This window comes from Atheta coriaria, unplaced genomic scaffold (genome assembly GCF_025399875.1).
Source record: "Atheta coriaria isolate IRGN ID8LTWV9N9 unplaced genomic scaffold, Caltech_Dcor_3.1 hic_scaffold_4_pilon, whole genome shotgun sequence".
Lineage (NCBI taxonomy): Eukaryota > Metazoa > Arthropoda > Insecta > Coleoptera > Staphylinidae > Dalotia > Dalotia coriaria.
In genome coordinates this window covers 3,729,340-3,751,881 of record NW_027045446.1, presented here as the reverse complement: position 1 = coordinate 3,751,881, position 22,542 = coordinate 3,729,340, and the positions used below count along the sequence as shown (strand labels likewise).

General features: G+C 37.4%; 1 protein-coding gene across 1 annotated transcript in view; it reads left to right on the top strand.

The window, feature by feature from the left end:
- The first annotated feature begins 13,393 nt into the window (after positions 1–13,393).
- The window catches only part of LOC135791119 (neurotrimin-like), a 37,202-nt gene continuing 28,053 nt past the window's right edge, over positions 13,394–22,542 (top strand). The window contains exon 1 of the mRNA XM_065301435.1: positions 13,394–13,517. Within this exon, the coding sequence (XP_065157507.1) occupies positions 13,436–13,517 (82 nt within the window). The 5' untranslated portion in view covers positions 13,394–13,435. The remainder of the gene's footprint in view (positions 13,518–22,542) is intronic.

The following is a 22,542-nucleotide window of genomic DNA, read 5'->3' as shown; positions in this document are numbered from 1 at the left end:
CGGTACTCTTCATAGAATGTTTGCTTTCTCCGATGTGTGATGCAGTCTTATACCCCCGCAATATTCGGTCATAACTGCCTCAAAATGACCGCCAAAATTTGCCCTTTTCTAGTATTTTTTAAAACACGCGGTGGAAAACAGGCCATATCTCAAAAACCCTTCGTAATATTTTCGTGTTAGCTATGTTTTATACTAGGGATGGAGTGCATTTTGAAGAGGCACTCTTAAACCCCTGCAAAATTTGGTTGTAACTGCCTCAAAATTGCCACCAAACTTTGCTCTTTTCTAGCATTTTTCAAAACACGCCGTGGAAAACCATCCATATCTCGGGAACCCTTCTTGAAATTTTCGTGTTTGCTACGTAGGTATGTTTTATATTATACTAGGGAAATAGTACATTTTAATGATGCACTCTTGAACCCCCGCAAAATTCGGTGGTTACTGCGTCAAAGTGGCCACGAAAATTTTTCTGGTTTTAGCAAATATATGTTTGAACACATTGATAGCGCCGTTAAAAGAATAAGAAGATCTACATCTTCGCCGATAACATGCACGAATTGTGATACTGTGCATCGGCTGCGACCAAATCATAAACACGCTTCAGACATTCAACAATCGCTCTACCCCAATCATCATTACGTGCTCTAGGACGTTCTGAAATAGTGTTTTTCATCGATAATTTATGTACGTTATACACAATATTTCGATCACTCAAACGTATCCGTTTTTGTTTCGCTATAAATTCTGCTGTTATTTCAGCAGCGCACAAAAGCAATGATCTTTAAATGAGAATGTTGGGCACGTGGATCGCAGTTGAGGTTGAGAAGTCGTGACAACACTTCCATTTTTATACGCAATGATGAATTTCTCATTATTATATCGTTTCCGACATATCTCGTGAACAACTACCGATCTCAATCCCTCTAAAAGTTTACCCTTATTATCCTTTCTTTTAACGCTTGACTTGCAAAAGGTCTCCAATCCTTTTTCTTTTACTTCAATCACTTCACTATCTTGCAATGGAGTTTTACAAATAAAACAATTTACGTTATCAGCCATGGCTTCAAAACTGCAAACAACACGACTATTCAGAACGATAAATACGTAATAATGACTCAATGAAGAAATAATAAAACAAAAGTATACTCGGCAGGCGAAACTTTCAAACAAGCAAGGAGAAGCAGGAGCACCCTCAAATCATAGCAAGCAAAAATAGCAGTCATGATGACCTGAAAATGAGTTTTTGACAAAAACGAATGTTGAAGTAGACTTTGCGGCACCCGTACGCTAAAAATACTAATTTTACAAGAAAAATGTACTTACATAAATTATAGGAAATTTTCTTTAGTTTAATTTATTATATAGATATGTTTATCGTAAAGTGAGTCGGAAAGGAGATATGGTCAAAAAACTGTTCTTAGACACAATTTTTCCAAGATGATGGCGCGAGCGAACAAAATACGAGGTGGCAAAGTTTAAATTCGTAAAGAGCACATCGAAATCTATATGAATACCAATTTTCAACAATCCTGCACTATTTTCCAAGCAACCTCGTTTTTTAGCACCAAATGACTGTACTATAGCCCATGTTTACAAAACATGGCAACAACGATATGAGAAACCTGCGGGAATATTTTTAGTTAAAACGGACATTCTAGCGACATCTCGGAATGTTTTTAAGAGTTCAATTTAAAATCGTCTGTTTGTGTTATTGAATCGGCATTTCACGTTTTCCCGTTCATAAAGTATTGATTTATTTTATCTAGTAGCCCTTTCTGCAGATTTCTCATTTTGATAAACTGCAAAACATGCAGAGTTCTATTTCTCAACTGATAATTTGTACTGTCACCTAGTCCTAGCCCTAAGAACTTGGTACTTAAAACATCTTACATTCTCAGAAGCTGCAGATACGAATAAAGGGTTTTGGGCTTGAACAGTGCCCTTTACTTATAGCACCATCTATATTTGATAGTCCTAACGCTTTTGTATTCCAAACTGCACCTTCCCTGTTTCCCAGTATTGATTTTCTTTCTGTCGCGACTCTTTCTGCTCCTCTACAGAGTTCTATTTTATTATGGGCACTTTGTACACTTATAGATAGTTTGACCTAGGGATAAAACATTTGAATAAAAAGTACTTAAAAAAACATTTTTATATTCCCGAATTATATATTACAATCACATAAATTATACTAAAGTTGTAATGATTCATTACACAAGACGGAATATACTTTAATATAATTACTCACAACCCCCGCAAGCAGTTCAATATATGCAAAACGGAACAACTTGTTGAATAATTTATGTTAAACTAGTTTGTATGCAGTTTAATATTAACTTTTCATTGTTGCTTGTTAACATGGCTTGGAGATAATAAATCGACAGTTTTGTATTAATCACGTACAATTTATCCCCTATCTAAAACACTAAAGTTTAAAACAGTTTAACTATCAAGCGAATATTAATCTAAATTTGTTAGCACTTTACAAATATTCCATAGTTGGTATTTTATGTATCTGTCAATTCATGAGCGTTAATTTTGTAAATGTGGTTCCATGTCGGCGTTTAATTATGTAATGTAGTTTAGCAAATCATGAATACGTAATGCGCGCAGTGTTTGGATCCGCCCCAAGCCGCCCGCCACCGGATGGCTGATGTCCAAATCCTGCGGGTATAAATAAGGAAGTTTGCGACTTGATCGATCGCAAACAAATTAGCCAATAGCAGCTGGCGGGCTGCGCAAGTAACATGACATGAGAAAATACTCAGCATGCTTCATCATGAGCTTCAGCTTCATCTGTTCCTTTGTGGCCTCGTAATAATAATCTCCTCATTGATACCAAACATTTGAGCGCGTGCGCCGCCTGCGGTGTTTGCATACTCATCAGTAGAGTTATTAGAATGATGCTGGGTGGTGGTTGGATTGCGGGGATGACCCCGGTGTGCATCAATGGGAACCAGAGATGCAGGGATGCACAACTATCGACATTGCAGTAAATATTGGTAGCATGCCGGCAAGACGTGGGAAACTCGTGGAAACTACTACCCCTATGCTTTGAAATGAGTAAGGTTTAGTGTAAAGTACTATTGTCTGCTTTGAGCATAATCAATGCTTTGAGTGAATAGGATGTGAATAGAGTTACGCGCACATATTTAACTATAAAATGCGTGTTTTTATATTATTTACTACTTTTATAAATATTGACATTAAATAGTCCATGCCATGCAGTAATATTTTGACTTCCGTAGTAATTCAAATTGAAATAAAAGCTGCATGCTCTTAAAAGCTCCCTTTTCTCTTTTCCTATTTGCTTCCGCTTTCAATGCGCGGATTCGCATTGGAAGCTGTAATTCAATTAGGCTGAATGTATGCATCGTACTCGTGCATACTCACTCTAATCGTACGTTTGAACAAAAATACGTTTACATTTGCTTTTTCAGCCCTCTGCCGTCCAATATTCCACTCCTATTAGTACGCAAGCACACCGTTTGTTGATATTAACGATATTAGCAAACCCATTGGTTAAAAAAATGGCTCGATTTGACAAATTACGACATTTTGTTCTGTATAGTTTTTTCTGCAAACAAAGCAATATAATTAAAAAAATGAAATAAAAATTTAAAAGAACGAATGGAAATTTTCCATTAGGCACTCATCTCGTCACGCTTCGTCGTCATCGAAACGTAATGAATGTTATTGCCTCGATCAATCATTTCCATAAATCGCTGCCGCGCGGTTTTTTTTCATTCGACAGAATGAGTTTGACGCATTATTTCGTAATGCCAACCCGTTGGAGTTCGCAAAGATTTAATTCGTGTCGCTCAAGTTTGGTTATGGAGCGCGCAAAGTTTTCAGCATAATTCATCATCTTGATGAGTTGATCACGATCACTTTTAAAAGAAATACAATTTTTGGTAATATACTGACAATACGCACTCGAGGAACATGGTAATAACCATATAAAATTTCACGTTTCCAATGTGAATACATTTATTCTATTATTCTATTAGGTTTTGACGTTTTGACACAAAGGCGAGCATGGTAGTTGACCGAACGCGTCGGTGAACAATACGCCATAATATTTATGTCTGTTGCGTGCTGCTGGTCGCCCTTATGTATATTTTTATACTATTGCAGGTAGTTTATAGACTGGCTTCATGCTCAGATTGGGTATTTATATTTGGCTAGGAAAATAAGAAAAGTTTTCAATCGATTTTTCATGCACACCGAATGCGCTCCCAAATTGACAAGTTTGCTCGTTTCCAATTCGAAAAACTACTCCATAATAGCTCTTATGCATGCCAAACGTCAATGGATTATTTTTTCATAAGGCACGATTCCCAACACATTGTTTCGTATCCTTTGCATGCTTTAATTGTGTGTTTACATACCCTGCTTGTTCGTTTCTTTTCTGTTCCTGTATGACTATTAGCGGTGTGTGCGAAGGCGGTGTCGGCGGCATGATGAGGACGGCGACGGTGTTCCCGGAATCGACAGGCCGCGAACGTATGAAAACATGCAATACTCGATAATAATAGGTGGCGGCGGCGGCGACGGTAGCAAATGCACTTGTGTTTGTCGACGAGCAGGCGAGCACACGTCGCAAATCACATAAAATTATACAAAATATTGTGTGTAAAAGTGAAACAACCTAAAACAGCGCGCAAATTAGCCGTAATTATTATCGCCGGCATCGATCTGTGTATAAACGTATACCTCTTGAAATACACAGCGTCTTTAGCAACATACAAGATGCCCAAAAGTCAACAAAATAATCAACGATTACAAAACAACAGCGAAAATTCTGTAGATGTGATATAAACAAAATAAATGCAGAATAAACAGAAGCCAATGTTCATAAATATTTTTGCGAATATTTTATTGTGAAACACCTGTATTATCGTATAATTTACGGTAAGAAAAGCGATATAGAGAAACCGGAACTTTATTTTGTCCGCGCACCATTGATTTTTGCGCGGCGACCGCAAACCATTACCAGCTCTCTTTTCATGCGCCAGTCAATATGGAATTTTCTATGAACTATTTAGAATGCGACGATAGCATACCGTACCACGTTGCCATTCCGCATATTTACTGAGAAGCGAAATGCGCGCCTAAAAACACACGAGTATTTCTTTCTTGACCCCACCTAGCATTGAGCATGCAGCTTTTGCTTCAATTTCATCGATTTTCGCTGCGATTGCAAACATGGTGCTCTCGAGACATTTAATTTGCCTGCAAATTGGCTGCTTTCGAAGTGATCATTATCGCGCAGGCAAAAATATTAAAGATGTAGTTATTAAAATGCAAGACTGACGACGCAGCTTCTTCTTTGTCCTTAATTTTTGTAAAACTTGCAATTTAATAATGCATTATTGTCGTCGGCGATAAGAGAACAGTGTTCTCATTCAATTTTATTTTTTAACAATGTTAAACTCTAATTAAAATCGTTTTTCGTGCATTTAATACAAAAAAGTTTTTTTTTTTGTGTTAGTTGTTCAATATTTTAACATTTTATGCAAGTCCACAAACTTTTATAATTTTTGACAAATAGGTAGTTATGTTCACGTACTTTTCCTGCTGAGAGCTTTTAACCTAATTTGTAATTAGAATGTAAAAAACTCAAAGTTACTTAAACTAGTTATTAAACGAGGAAAATAATTAAAAATTGCAGCAAAAATAAAATAAAAACTTTTAATTTCCTTCAATTTCACCCAAGTTATTGTAATTTTCGGTGCAGTTCAAATACGAATTGGAAGTAAACTCGCTATCGCTCCAATCTTAAATGGTTTTTAATGCAATGGCCTCTTTTAAACTGCTGCACTTGCACTTCCAAAGCTAGATCAAGACAATTAACCTTATACTATTTTATTTTCTCTTGATTTTAAGTGTTAGGATATAACCTGTGTTTTAACTCTAGTTTTTGTTTATGATGATCGCTGATGATGTGCATTGTGTGAATTAATTTATCGCTTCAATTTGCGCGGAATATGCAGTAAATCATAATCGTGATTTAGAGCTGATGTTGTCCTTGCGCACGCAGAACACACGTTCAGAGACAATGGTGCGAATACGCGGTCGTAATATGTGGATGGGGAGTCGGACATAATTTCCTGTGCGCCGCCATATATTTCGGTACTTCAGGATGTACGAATGCTGCGTGCCGTACGCGAACTCCATGCAATCCTGCGAAAGCCGATAGGCGCCGCCCGAGCGTGCCGATACGCCCGACTTAACCGAATTCATATTTTCGCTGCCCGTGTGCAGATTTTTTGCGCCGACATTGCGCGAAACACTGTTTTCAAGCATTTGGAAAACAGCGACGCTTTCATTGAATGTATGACAGAGTATCTGATGCTGCACGTCCGGATGACACGCTTCGATGGGGATTAATCGAAAAATTGAATTAAGCGTCGAAACGGCGCCAAGAAGCAGAGCTAACTTCGTGCGCGTTTCGTCGGAACGCAATTAAATAATTTTCCTCCACTTTTGTGGCGGCATGAGCATCGAGCGTGTTTGTGGATTGTGTACAAGTTTTCTTAGAAAAGCGTACATACTTTGTGAATTCTACTCATGTTTCGACTTCTCACCGAACAGAATTGTATTAAAATTAATATTAACTTACAACATCACATAAAAATTCTGTATTATTATTATTATAATTATATAAACATAATTTTCTAAATGTTTTATGAAAAATATTAATTTTTTAATCCTGATCTGTTGCTTTCTAGTAAGTGCATCTAACCAAGTGTAAAAACTTTTCAATAGAATTGTGCGCGCCGTAACGATTCATAATAGCAACTCATTAGGGATAATTGAACATTCACGAAAACCAGTGAAGGCGGCGAGTTGACTGGCAAACAATTATAAAGTTATCAATTCGAGCGTCGACGATTTTCTTGCGCTACACAAGCGTGCTAATTAGGTGTTTCTCCATGACGTGCGCACAGTGCATCTCATCGTCATAAATCTCACTGTCAGACGTTGAATTTTCGTTAAAAACTAACAACAAAAATAAACTACATTGTATACCAGCTAAGCATTATTGTAAAAACTTGCAAGATATCTCGTCGTATGAGCTTACGCTTGCTGTTTACTGAAAGCTGCGTCTTGTTAATGCCATTGTCGGCGTGATTGGCCTACACACGGTCGCGTGACACCGTCACTCTTTGGACACGAGACACCATTACGTTGTACGGATCACGCCGAAAGCTCGCTGGGATCAGGCGGCAGGATTTACCTGCCGCCGTCATGCTTTATTGCTTTTCGTACTTTTGTTGCGTCGCCAAAAGCTACGTCTGGGCGGTTATTTGTTTTAATTGGACTTGCGCTTATCCCAACGCTGAAGTTCATTGACTATTTGTTGGGAATTAAATTATCGAAAAAGCAATGCATCAATCTGTTTCCTTTTTGAAAAGCGCCAGGTGGTGAATTTAATAAAGCAAAGAACGCGCGTAGAGCGCAAATATTTGTTCATAATTAAAATGGATGAAGTACGACGAAAACTAGCAGCGCGCGTTTAGTTACAACAAAGTTTATTAATTACTCGACGGATGCGAGGTGCGATAGGCGATTCTTTATCGTTCATCACAATAAACACTCCTGGTGTTGCCCAAACGTCTAAAACCAGCAACGGATTGGTTTTAATTGAGTCAAAAATCGACTTCGTTTTCTAACCCGTCCAGTCAACATTGAAACTTTTTCGTACAAGATGTTCCGCTGGGTGTATTCACGTAAAAAACGACGAAAGCCCGGTCTTTATTCATCGAAGTTTGAAATTTACGAATGTATGACGCAGAGGCGTGTACGATGGTGCGCTGCATTTATAATAACGAGAAAACTTTTGAAGAAATTTTCGAAAACTTTTCTAATGCCGCATAAAAACCCGTCTATAACCTCACGTGCTACTCTAGAGCGCTCGATCGTGTCGTGCCAGCCAAATGGCAAGGAATTCGACTATTAAAATGCTACAAGAATGTAATTAGCAACCTGCGCGCGGAATTTCAGTGCTTAACTAACATCGTCCGGGGAAGTAGTATAATTACCGATGAAGCTGAAGCTTGCCAAAGTTCTCATTAGGGGTATCAAACAATTGACGGGGAAACGAATTTTAAAATTGAAGTACCTCAAGAGATAGTCATATTTAAAAAAAACATCAAATGCTACATTATTTATATCCGTTTAAGAATTAATCAAGGTGACATATCTGCTGATCTGGACATGTTTTAAAGTATGTGGAATTTATCTATTTGCTCACAAAACTCTCGAGAAGTTGGGAAATTATTACGAGGCGAATGCAGTTTGTTTTTGTCTCTTTAAGGTATCTTAGTCAGTGTTTAAAGGGATGGTATGCGCTTGTAGGATGTAACGGGCCCGGAAGTATTGCGGCTAAACGACTGATTGAATACCACAGGCCGCTGTTTAATATTGCACGCCGGGTGTAATATCGGTATCGAACGCCGAGCGGATTTGCTACCCCTTTAGCGAAGACGTCCCATCGGGGCATTAGCTAGACATTAGCATTATTACAAACTTGTGTGCTAACGAAGACCTCTGAACCCTGACGGGTTGTAACTAACAACGATCTTAAAGTTCGTTGTTGATGGAAGCTGCTTTTGCTTAGCGCACCTAACAACAAACACTAAGAGGCCAGAGGTGGCGAGCTGCAGGGGTCGATGGTATTGTTGTCGTTTCAATTTCAATGCGCGCCAATTAGTTTCTGATTTATGAATATTGTTTTCGAATGGAATTGCTCTGCACCGTTGCAGCGGTCGCATGCATTTTACGAAAATTTCATTTGGGGCTTTGCTGCCGTGATGTTGGTAAAGAATAAGCTGGTTTGTGTATGATTTATGCGGAATTTCGGGTAGGGTTAAGCAACGGCAGTGAATTGAAATTTTCAGCTTTTCGGCTCGAGAAGGCAAGCACGGCGACGGCTGTGGCGGAAAGAGCAAGGGGTGAGACGCCCAACCGCCAATATGTACATGTTTAGGCTACATTAATGTCGCCGCGTTGACTCCGCGCAGCCAGAGGTATCATTAAGACGAATGGCGTGTAACCGAAAATCACGAACGTATAATGCCTGAATATTTAACGTACCACGGGTAACGATCTCCCAGCACGACTACCGAACCAATGTCGACATTGATATCCCAAAAATAAATCATTAAACAATAAAATATTACAAAAAAACTAATTTTTATAAATTTATCTAGTTCATCAGTGCATAAAAGTGTTGTTTAAACATTTTATTAAATTAAAAATTACCCTGCGTGTCTAAAATTACAATTTTATGCACGTAATATACAATTTTCTATTCTATTTCATTCGCAGCGGTATTTTTTGGTTGATAAGTAGTGGTTGAGGTGAAGTACCTACCGCTGGAATAACCATCAATTTACCGGAAGCATTTTGGTGTGTTTGGAAAGAAAGAAAACCAGAAACGAATCCTCTCATGTCGAGGGCATGTTTTCACCAGCGCGACCCGTATTGTTGTTAAACAACTTCTCGAAAAGTACACACGATCGCAACCAGAAATCTTTCGCACGCACGTGCCGTATGCAAATACGATTTTATTCCGGGCGCATTACGTTTATATCGCCGCAATCATCCGACATCGTCGACGCTCATTAACCGCGAACAAATTATATGCTCACCTGCATCGCTGACCAGGTATGAAAACGCACACGAATCAAAAAATCAGCGCAGCGCGTGTATACAAAGTGTTGAAAGGTATATGTTTATTGACATATGAAAACTTTTCTAATTACAACTTTCGCTGCTTGCTTCGGCTGTTCGGCTATATTTGTGAGTACTTAGCTGTGTCTCGTGTGAGGTGCAGAAGGTGGCGGCGCCAAGGGTGTTTGTCGATCGAGGACGGGTTTTTCGTGTCGACGCGCGCCCGCGCTAATCGCTTTGAAACCGCACGGGACGGGTGTTTATTTTGCGAGCGTACTTGGCGCAACAAACACCGCGCTATGTCATAAATCAAAGCGCACTTTACGAGGTATAAGTGCGCACTTCGGCGTAACAAGTAAGGAGAGCACAACCGCCAAACAACATGTATCGCGTTCACTTTGTGTGCGAGCGTTTAACACTGTAATTGCCCTAAAAACAATTTGCATTCAACTAGACATCAAGTGTAAATAAATCACTAGTCGTCGAAACCGGAAACTAGCAGAAAAATAACGAAATACATTAAAATAAAAACAAACAATTTAAAAAGTCTGATTTATAATGAGGATTTTATCCAGAGTTTTAATGATAGTCAAGTTATTCTTGTAGGAAGTGAGTAAATAAGAAAACTACCGGTGAAATAAGGACTGCTTGCGACAAAACCCCAACAAGTTAGAAATTAAATATTCGAAATGACGTCTGGAAAATGCGGAGGCTTTAATAAAGAGAGTGCTCAAAGATGCGCGCCTGTTTTGCAGAATGCAGCACCGACTAAATATCCGAGGCATAATGTTAATTAAATTCGTTCTTGCATAAACCCGCATGTTATTATAAAAGGCTTACAGTTGTTGTTTGACTGCAGAATGCAGACGGAACACTTTTTGCGCAACACTTCTGTAGATTTATATTTTTTCGTGGAAAACTATGTCAGAGATTTGTGTATAAATAACAATGCGTACATGTTTTACAATGGTATCAAAAGAGGCTTCTAGTTTACCCAAAAATAATATTGAAATCACCCCACTTTGACATTTAAAGATATAAAATGTAAATGTGTACATACACGATAAAATTTATACGATAATATTCATAATGTCAGTGTTAATGTGCGATAATGTGACATAATTGAAAAAATAACGCATTTCCTTCCTGTGGAACGCAGCGACATGCAACCGCATTATGAGTTGTGATAAGTCGTTCATTACGCAATATCAGAAAACAAAAAAATTAAATTTAGCATTTTTTCTTTTCTTTTTAAACGTGTAAGCATTTTATTTTATGTTTTGAATAAACATTTAGACACATTCGTTCGTGCATCTCTTCATCCCGTCACAGTTCACGTCTCTTAGCTTTCGCAGCACACAAAAAAGAACGAAAATAAAGCAGAAACATTTTACTATCTGTACGTGCCAGCGTCCTCTTTTTTGTTCTGCTGTTTTTAATACATATTACGTTTGTTTTTCGGGCTGAAATTTAGCTGGGGAAAAAAACTTGAAGAGCAAATAAAGCGTTGAAACCAGAGGACCTTTTTTTACATCAGCGAAGGGTAAAGTAATTATAATTACTCATAATTTGATATAAGTCAAGACCCTAGCGTCGCGAAGAGTTAAATGTGTTTCATAGTACCGAGAGAGGTAAAAATCTTAGTCGTAATCTTAATTTTAGTTTCAAGTAGAAAAAATAGAAAAAAAATATTTTTTTCTTTAAACTCCTAAAGTTATGGTTAAAATCTTTAAATTTTCGCTTTGTGCGAATCCTTTTAAGTCAGGGTTTCATAACGAGGGTTTCCCGGTTGAATGTAATCTTACTCCCGCACTCGTTGTAAAAAAAGCGAGTGCAGGCCATATTGCTCGACGACATTGTCGCCGTCTCGCAGCTCGTTATCATTATTCCACGTTGGCGTGATGTGTTAATATTATTGTCGCCGGTCCGTGCTGCGCTGAGCAATTGCTTTGATCTTGATAAGATTTATTTTTATAAATTGATGCTATAATTCTATGCACCGCGCTACTCGACTCATTGCACCGCTACAATATGAACTCATTGTATGACTTCTAACAATATAATAATATATTTTACGATTCTTTGCGTTCCGCTCACATTTGTGTTGTTTTATTTCTACTTCCATTTCTCATAGTGGTATTAAATTTGTAAGAATAAAAAAAGCATATTGTTTAGTTTGTACCAATGTGTGTTTTGTTTTTATTTTGCGTCCGTTTGTTCATTTTTTTTGAATGAAGTGCAATTTGCTTCCTTGTTACTAATGGGCGATGAAATGGTGAAAACCACCCCCGCGTGTGTATTTTTATAATAACTTCAAGGGGTGGCTTGCGCTATAGTCGACGATCGCGCATCGTTTACACGGCGAATGCATACACAGTTTGTGCGATGCGACATCAAGGGGTGGAAAAAATCGGGCTCGCTTCGTTGGATCCTCTCTCGGCGGCGCTTTTGCGGCGGAGTGAATTATTCCGTGACATTTACATTATGGATTACGCCTGCACGGCACGATGAAAAGGTCAATAAAATTCCCATTAATGAAAAATTAATTTGCGTTTTTTTTTGCTCCCTGCGAAGCGATACGCTCGGATAAGACGGGAGGAATTCACCGGATAAGATAAATTGCAGCTGTTGCAGGACATGCAGCCGCGCAAATTGAAAAATTTAATATAGTCAATCTCCGAGATTATTTTCATACTCCGAAAATTAATTTATACAAAAATATGGAATTCACAAATTTATCATACCGCACTTTGTATGTTTTTTTTTTTTATAAATATTTATTAATTGTATTGAATGACTCAGAACATTTTTGATTGATTTAATACGCTCGAGGTATTCAAGTGCGATCATTAACGGCGCGCGCTTTAATGACGCCTGACGAACAAAACAACACCGAAACCACGGGAAAACAAAACTGCATGAAACAAAAATTTCCGGTTCGCCAAGAAATAAAAGTAATTTGTGGCAGGCGAAGACAAAAAACGAGTTGAAGTATTTACATATAGCCAATTAATATGAAATCAGGCACACTGCGTTAATTAAGATTATTATCGCGCGTCTTTGTGTTTGCTGCGGCGTGTTTGCAGTGCGGAAAACGAGGTAAGGCTTGAGCAGCGCGCTTAAACTCCAACGCACTAAATTACTTGCTGATTAAGAAGTTTTATTTTCTGTGAAATTATGAAGCATAGTCATCTTATAGGTTTTTTGAGCTTAATTTGTTCATCGAGTATTTTTTACATGATTTATTACAATATTTACAGTGCGTTACTGAAAAATTAAGTTTTTTATGTAAACATTATGCATATTTCAAGCATGATACACTTTGTATTTTGATTAACAATCTTAACGAACGTTTTATAAGCGATTTTAGTTCGGAAAAGTTTGTTCTAAATACAAATACTTTAAACTTTGTTAACGCCGATATAAAATGCAGCAAAGAAAAAGAATTTCAATCGATAAAATGTTTTTAAATTTACTAAATTTCTTTTAAAGTAAAATATTAAGCGTTAATCAGTTATTATACTAATTATATGATTAGAAATACTCAAATCACTGCACTTTTTAGTTGACCAGTAATATGAGGGTGCATTAGAAGGGATGCGGTTTATATGCCATACAATACACACTAGAGGGTGCGCAGGCGTTCGATTCACTTTTGCCGGCCGGCGCCGTACTCCGCGCGTCGCGACGCCACCACAGTCAGTCGGCATGCGGTAGCCGCGCAATAACTACCCCTCGAGTAGACGCCGTCCACATGGCGAACAACCGCGAGCGTTACGTGTGCGTGGTGATCATAACAGTGCTATCGTTGTTCACAACTGCTGCTGATTTTCTAGGTGCGTAGAAAAACAATTCATTTTATTAACCAAATCTATTTTTAAAATTGTGGTGAAACCCAAATGTGCAAATGTAAAAAAAGGCGGAATGAAAAAGTGGCGCGCTTCGTACATAAATTTGCTAAATTATAGACCTCGCGAGGCTCGCAAAGTCTCGAAAAGTTTCACACCGCGCGCGGCGTACAAAAGGCGCACAAAAATCTGATATTAAACGTGTAATTTGCACTTCGCCAACACTTGGAACGCATATTTAACACGATACAATTGCATGTCAGCTCGTAAATAATTGAAATCAAGAAACAATTTCTCAAAACAATAAAAACATTGAAATTATTCATTTCTTGTGTGAACCACTCTCATGATTACCTCTGAAGGAATTGTTTTTGCCATTGAGGTTTGATTTCGACGTTTAATATTGAATAATATAAAAAACACATTTGTTGCTTGTGTTGAGGTTCTTTCAAAAAAACAACAAACATGTGCTCAAGCGGAGAGGGCTTTTAGCATGAATATTTTATGCAACGAACAGCGGATGAAATAAAGTTGCACTCTCGCAGTATTATCAGATTATAAGGTTTATCGAAGCGCGTATACATTCATGGAACGTGTGGCGATATTTGCTCGAAAACGATTTTATTTGTTTGACACCGAGTATCGGCTGCGATATGTAAGGTACCCGAATGCGAAACTTTTCGAATCGAACGTTTTAGGCACGAGCAGCAAACAAGTCTTTGCAAAGTTTCAACAGATGTACAAGTCGACGGAAACGCGAATGCAATTTTATTGGATAACTTGTGACAAATATAATGTAAAACATTTTGAAAGTTTTTATTATCTTCCTATTGTTATTTTAGGCCATGTAAAATAAGCGATTGGAAGCTATTTCAAATATTTACGTGTCAAAACTATTTATAACACTATCGGATTATTAGTTTGGACGATGTTCGTTGACAAAAACGTCAAAACAAAAATTTTGATGAAAGTAAGCGGCGTGAATTCAATTTTTAATGGATTTTAATGAGCTATATACCCATCAATAACTCGGACGCATCCACTCATCCAACTTTCTATCTCGTGTCATGTTCACGTCCGCTGATGTAAATAACGAACTCGTATCATGGAGGCGAATAAATGCCGATGACAAGCGAACAAAACCATTGATAACAACAATGTGAAAACTCTCGAAAACTGCAGTTGCATACAGATAGTCATTCATGAGGATTATTTTGTGCAAAAGTGAAACAATTGAAATATTGGCTATTTTGTAATGTTGCTGCTGCACTATGAGACTTCAAAATTTTTAATAGCAGTAGATAAATGCACAGGGAGATGCAAGTGACGGGAGCAACCCCCTTGTTTTGTGTGCGTTGGTTGCGGTCGTCACTGACATCCCTGTCAGTGGGAGATATCTAACAATCTCGTGATGACAAGCGCATCGCGTCTACTAAAACCCAAAATTTAAAAAATGATCATTTGTGAGTCATAGATTGAAATATGATCTTAGCACATCGCCACGCAGATTAAATATACAATTAGCAACCACCCTTCCTACCAGATTTAAGACTGAAAGCTTTGATTCCGTACTGTTCTGTATCCATAGTGATAAGCTCACAATAGTGAATGATATCATACGTTTTGTCTTCAAGGGAGGTAGAAAAAAGGGTAAATCACTAAATAAAAAGACAAAAACACGAAATATGCCGTCGAGGAAGAAAAATTTGGAATCAAACAGAACGAGCTAATATACAAGAAAATATTTGCTTAGGAATGACGGAATATCAACAGATTCCGTTGGCTGCGGGCCTCGGATCCTGTCGGGAATGCGAGATGAATGTTGAGCGTCGCCAAAACGTCAAAAAGAAAAGAAAAAAGACGCGCAGGAAACTTTTATCATTCCGCACACGTGACGTACAAATGTTGTTCCTGCTTCGTAAATCGCGACGCGCTAAATTTAATCCGATTTTCGTCATAATTCATTCAACATATGTGAGAAAATATATTCCTCAAGTATAATATTAAATAATAATCAATTTTATGCGGTTTTACTATCGGAAATCAACATAAATATTTCAAACTTGATACCAAACTCTATAAAACATTCAAATGTTAATTTTGGCTCCGTTTTATTTCTCAATTAACTGAAGTGTCGCTTTACCCTTTTAACCCTTTTAATTCAAGTCAATGATACATTTAAAATGTAATTAATTGCGTGTCGTTTATAACACTTTACATCCATGTTTAAACATTCAACAATAAAAAAACTTTTTGTTGTTTTTTTTTTCGGTTGTTTTTTGCATTACATTTGTAATTTATCCCTCGACTGCGTGTGTTTTCGGTGCGGTAGGTAGCGTAAAACATTGATTTGTAATTATCGTCGTGCGACTTAAGTTAACTTCTATTTTTACAACGCCAAATGGTCGAGCGTTTCGCATCCAGGCGCAGGGCTGTTATAATCACATTATACGAATGTCTAAACATGAGAACACTCAATTAGCGCACGACGTTATGTATATTTCAGTGCATTAAGCGCATGAATTTCGCCACGCCGCATCGAAATTATAAGCGGCAAGCCAAACACGCGCGTTCGTCATATGCTTACGCTCGAGCTAACCTTAAAGACCGCTACCCCTACGAGCAGCAGGACAAATTTATGGACAAACACACACGGTTTATAGAAATTATATGAGGAAAGTTAAAATGGTGTTGACTTTGCAGCGTGTTCCATGTTTATTTTACTTAACGCCAACAGAAAAAAAACTAATGTATTTTTTTCGTTTAATAGATTTTTTTTCTATCACACACTGTATGATAATGTAATGCGTTATATCGTGTGTGTGGAAATCTAAGAAATGCCAAGAAATCAATGCATTGCAGCGTGAGTCTTGCCTAATCCACTTCCTTCGTCTGCTAATGCAATTGTTGCAATAGTAACGATCAGGACGTGTACATTGAAGCCGTCAGCGTTGCCCTAACCACCCCTCGGCTGTTCGCGTTCCCGTTATGTTTCTTATTACATTTTCGTCGTCAGTTTCTTGTTTCAACGTTACATGAGTTCGAAACCTGCCAAGCTTGCATGTCAGCTTTTTGATGGGATATAATGGATCAAGCCAAAACAAATAATACACTAATAAAACAAGACATTGTCTTGCATGCAGCCCTGAAGGCATCACGTACAATCACAACTGGAACATTATACGCTAAATAGAAAAATGCTTCAATATAAAGCTCTTAATATAGCTGCAGGATGATTAAAGTCTTAACAAGTCCACTAAAATTAAGGGTTAATATGTTTTCGCTGGTGTTTGGTGGCAGTCGCGATAGCGCAGATACATATTTTAGTCCTAGCCGGCTCGAGGGTGCGAAAGCAGTTTATTGCTTCTTCGTCGTTTAATTAAATTGTATTTATTTGTGCGCGCTCCCCTCTTGGGAGCGTTCCGGAACGTTTTTGGCCCGTCGGCGCTGCCATCGCGGAATGCATTTTAATTGCGACGATATACGTGTAGCGTATATCTACAGTATTGTAACGATCCCACGCCCATGCATTTTATATATTCGTGTCGACATTTCTTCGGCGGCGCAGGCGATGGCTGTGTTTTTATGGATTCTGTGTATACCATGCGCACGTTTATAGGTTTTAAAAATTCAGCCAACACCCCGTGCGCCACGCAATCGTAAAAACTGCCGTAATTATAGGTCGCGGTTAATAAATCAATTTTTTATGCCGATGTGTCTATTCCTTTGTGGTTATATTCCGCCGCTGGTATAAAGGTGTGGAACTGTAAGGACAAAGTAGGTAATATAAGAAACGGAAAACCACGGCTCTATGAATAAATCTGGTCGGTCTGTATTAAATCGTAAAAAGGTTTTATTTTTTATAGTTTTTATTGTTTTATCGATATGATACCATTATTATTATAAGCATTGCTTGCTTTTTTAGTTGTACAGATAATCCTTGATAATTTAAATTTCCAATCAAGCATTTTATTTCAATTACATTTGATTATTACCATCTCATTGTTTTGAAATCAATGCAATTAACAAATGTGCTTGTTATTGAAAAGATGTGCGATGGAGTACTGGAGTGTTCAGGAGAAAAATCAAATTGCACTCACGAATCAACGGTGCGATTCTATGCATATCTACGGGCTTTTCATCGAATTCTCATTTATGTCAATCGCAGAATCATTGTACTCGTTGATATATAGAAATATGCTAACAAAGTTTAAAAGTCACTTTATTTATATAAATTTTATATGTAAATGAAGACAATATAACGTTATAATGATGTTGTAAAATGCCAAGACCTTTGAGCGTTGTTATTCAGAAGCTACTCTCATTAACTAATATAATACAGACTTAAATCTAACTTAAAATTAATCACATATTAATATTATTTGTGTTTATGTATATTGATGTTTGATTGCATTGCGTCCATTACAAATTTCATCCAATTTCCGAAAATGGACATTCGCGTAATTATGCAATATACCTAACTTCAGCATTTACATTTTAATTGACATATTACGATCGGACAGAAACTGGTCCAATGCGTATATTAAAATTTAATAGAAATGCAAGTACAACTTCATCATTACCACTTGTGACCGAGTTTAATATTCAATAGACACCAATGCCGATCGCGTCAAAATAGGAGCGAGTCATTTTAACTAGGCAATAATCATTAATTGAAAAGACAATTCCTTAATAACCATACAACAATGTGTCCATCATCATTAAGCTACATTTGCATTTAACGGCAAACGAAACATAAACAAAAAATCAAAACAATGTATTAAAGACCAACATAAATATTTAATTAAGGACACTACTTACTATAAATAATTAATTTATTAAAACACATGTAGATCGTGGGTTTTATTATGTTAATCATGTCGAAAGCCTGGCGGGGAAATCATTATCATCATGTTTTGTGTGGGTAGTGAAAAAATAAAGTCAATTATAAAATAATTAAGGATAATGCGCTCCTCAATTTTAATGTATTGCTTTTTCAGCAGGGGCCTGAAACAACGAACCCAAAAAGCACATTAAAACACCGCAATTTTAGCGAATATATATTTTCGTAGGGTTTTTGTGGTTGGTTTCTTGCTCAATGACTTTTCGCGGGTACTCTGCACAAATATGAGAATATTTTTGGAAACAGTTGAAACAACAGACAAAATGAATATTTTAATAAGCGGTTAGCGGTTTGCCATCCAACTTTAACCTCATTTTGAAATTTTTTTCACATGTGCTCTGTTTTTGTCAGGGTTACCTAAGCTTTTAATAACAAACAGTTGATGAATGTATTTGTCGAAAAAATCATAGCTACGTGTTTCACTTTTCTAAATCTCAGTAACGACCCATCAAAGCATATGCACATTACCTGCCATTCGAAACTATACCTACTCGATGGCTCGTAATAACATAAGTTCGCGTTTATTATGGAAAATTCGAAACTTGCGTGTATGTTATTATGCAGAAAGTTTTCTGGCGAGCGTGTGGGCGGATTGAGTTGCAAACGAGGAACGCGCTCGAGAGAATTTCGGTCAAGGGTCAAAAAATCGAACCTGCCGTTATTTCTGGTCGCCACATTTGGATTTGCGCCATAATCATAAGAACAATGTTATATTCATTCCAAGCGCCAGCAATAAAAAACCGGCTTGGTTTACTTTTTACTCTGTGCGCAAATTTAAATTGCATTTTTTGCTAAAGTTTGATTTGTTAGAGTAGTATGTAAATCATTCTTTTTTCGTTTTTTTAAACCTTGCGCATCCTTGTCAGCCAGAACTTACAATCCGCAGCTAGGACTGATTTATAATTTACTAAGTGATTCCCATTTGCACTCGAGCAGCAAAATTATTCACCTTGGTCAAAAAAAACCAACGAATGTTGCATGCATGCGTTTTTTTTTCGAGCTTGCAAACCGCACACATACCATGCACGGCGCATGAATGCAAGCAATGTAAATGGCGTTCGTTTGAAAAATGTGTACACTTCGTTATATTAGGCCAAGCTGGTATATTAGTGCTGTGCCGTCGTTCGTGCCAGCACTTTTGAAACCCCTCGTGAGTTAGCTGGGGGTCGCAATTAGAATTTTCCGCTCGATTAGTCGATACAGGAAAAACACACATTCAACATTATGTGTTCAATATACCTACTCACTGGTTTACCTAAGAACAGCGTGTTGCAGGACGACGAGCAATGTTTGTGTTCAGAGCGAGGAAGAATTTTTCGGAAAAAGATATTTGGGGGCGGCTCGACGCTTGCAGCTTAGGGTGAAATCCCCTAACACGCGTTTTTCTTCTGTTATATATACAGTCAATTTACAAAAAGGCAACTTGGGTAAAAATAACAATAAAAGTTTAAATTTTTATTTTATTTACATTTGTTTAAATTTTTGAATAAAAATTTGAATTTATTTAAATGAATTTTAAATTTTAAAATTAATTGTTAGTTTTGTGGTAATTTTAGCGTCACAGTCAATTTATTTCGGATGCACAATAATACATTTACTTTCCACAGCATCCTGGCACGCTGTCCACCCTTGGCGAACCAAAATAGCAATATTGCAATATATAGTTTTCGCTCAATGCTGTCGGCAATAATGCAAAGCGGCGACCGCGACCAGCTCAGCGAGATTGTGGCATTCAGCCATCCGGGGCGCAAAATATTCAATGGCTATATAAAATACACCCTCGTGTATGCTTACATTGTAAGATATTGAACTTGGCTGCGTTTATTCCTTACTTTGAGACTCTGCACGGAGAGGTGACGCCGCAGGAATGCAAACCGCTATTCGGCTGTGCCTCGCTTCGTTACACCAAACTAATTGGGAGCGCTTTTCATGAGGCGCGCCACCACCACCGTGGTGCGGCTAAGGTTAACGAGATAACACTCGACCACGCGCGCATCGCCTGAAATTTACGCCGACTTATCAATTTATGTGCGATGATCTCACACATAATGCTATGCAAATTGCATCCGACATTTTCCAAACATAATCGCGCGTAAAAGGGGCCCGCAGCGGTTGCAAATTGCCCTCTCATTGCCGCAGGATTTGCCACTTATATTTTATTATAAGTACAGTCATATTCTTCCCCTTCTGCATCTGTGGTCATAACTGTTATCAGTTATTGCAATACAATTTTGACCTTCAAACTTAAATCCAAATATTTTTACTAAATTGCAATAAAAGCGACAATTTATTAATATTTATAGCTGGAGCAATTTATTGAGCCAATCTCTATTATACCTTCTCATTTATTAAACTCCCCTTTATACTGTAGGTGCTATTAAAAAAAATATAATTTAATGAAAGCTCGGGCGCTTTAGGTTTAGGCGTCATCATTCCGCGGTCGTTTTCGCCACATCTTTTGGTCCAACGCTGAGAGCTGAAGGCCGCAAGGCAATTCGTCGGTCATAAGTTACATTTAAATCCCAGGCGCGGTGTACAACCTTCGCTAAAGCGCGCTTCGCACAATGGCTTCTCCGGCGCCTCCACCAGCGCCTCCACCAATGCATTTTATAACAAAACTTGTGATAAAATAATGTACATTTAAGGTGGGTATTTACTCGTAATATGTTTTTGCTTTACATTTACAATAATTATCAATTGATTTTTAAATTTATTTAATTTTGGTACTGCGTTGAACCGAAAAAAAGTATTTGATGTAATTGTGAAAGCCACGCGCCGGTGAAACAAAAGAACGTTTACATAAAATTAAATTGTATTGTCCGTTTGCTGGGTGCCGCCAACATCGCTTACATTATGCAAATGCCCAGTGGACATTAGCGTAACGCGCAAATTCAATGTTTGCGCGCTTCATTTACGGAAACATTGCAGCACCGCTGTTAGTCAGAACCACATTTAACTAAATTCGGTATTAACTTAATTTAAAATCAAAATATAAAAAACATCGAGGTATATTCAATATTTTTCTAATATTCCAGCATTTTCATCCGATAGCAATTTTATTAAAACCGATTTGAATTCAATTTATTTCTAGATAGGTTTGATTATAAATATTTATATCAATATTGACGGACGCACTTCTATTCATGGCGATATATCCATTTTATGATGCATTTTTTAGTAATTGTTAGTAATTTACATTCTGTTTTTATTTGCACTGATCCATACCGACAATCTGTTGAATTATTTTAGTTTAATAGGTTTTATTTAAAAACATTGTGCTGGAGAATTCCGTACATTCCATTTGCAATAACTGATCATTTCACTCATATATTATATAGTAACCTATACACCTGAATACAAATATTTGTAAAGAGACCTTTGTTTGTTGAATACTCTGAAAAACTTTCACCATTATTTTCAAATTATGATAAATAACAAAATAGTAAAATACACAGGCTTTAAATGCATTCCAGAGCTGAAAATATTTTTCCATTGATAATATTTTTGTTATTTGTGTATGTAAAAACTCCCCTGTAACGTAAAACTACTCCTTTCTGTACACTTCATTAAAATCTTGTTAATCTCTGTTGCCAGTTTATAATTAAATAATTTTTTTAAATTTTTTAGAACTGACAAATTTACTAGTCATACAAGCGCATCAAATTTTCCGTAACATTATGAATAGAGAATCGCGTCTCCTGTTACTCGCTTTGCATTTTTAATGAAGTGTAATGAGAATTGTTCATAATGAACAGGAATCCATTCCAAGATTTTAATGAAGTGTACAGAAAGGAGTAGTTTTACGCTCGTTAATATTGTCATTAGGAGTGGCGTTCTTTTCTGAACTGTTTTCTATCTTAAATGGAATGACCTCCACTCTGATCGATACTTTCCTCAACAAGATGTAAAGTACGCCATCGATAGTTGAGAATATTTGTCGTTTTCTAGCATGCGGTGGCTTCTGCGTCTTGGTTCTCGGTCGCTCTATCGATATATCTCCACCGCTAATATGCCCAAGTTTCGCGCTCCGCATAAAGTTTCGTTACTTCGATCATAACGCCCGACTTTACGACGTGCAGCGCAACATACACGTCCGCACGTCGTGTTATA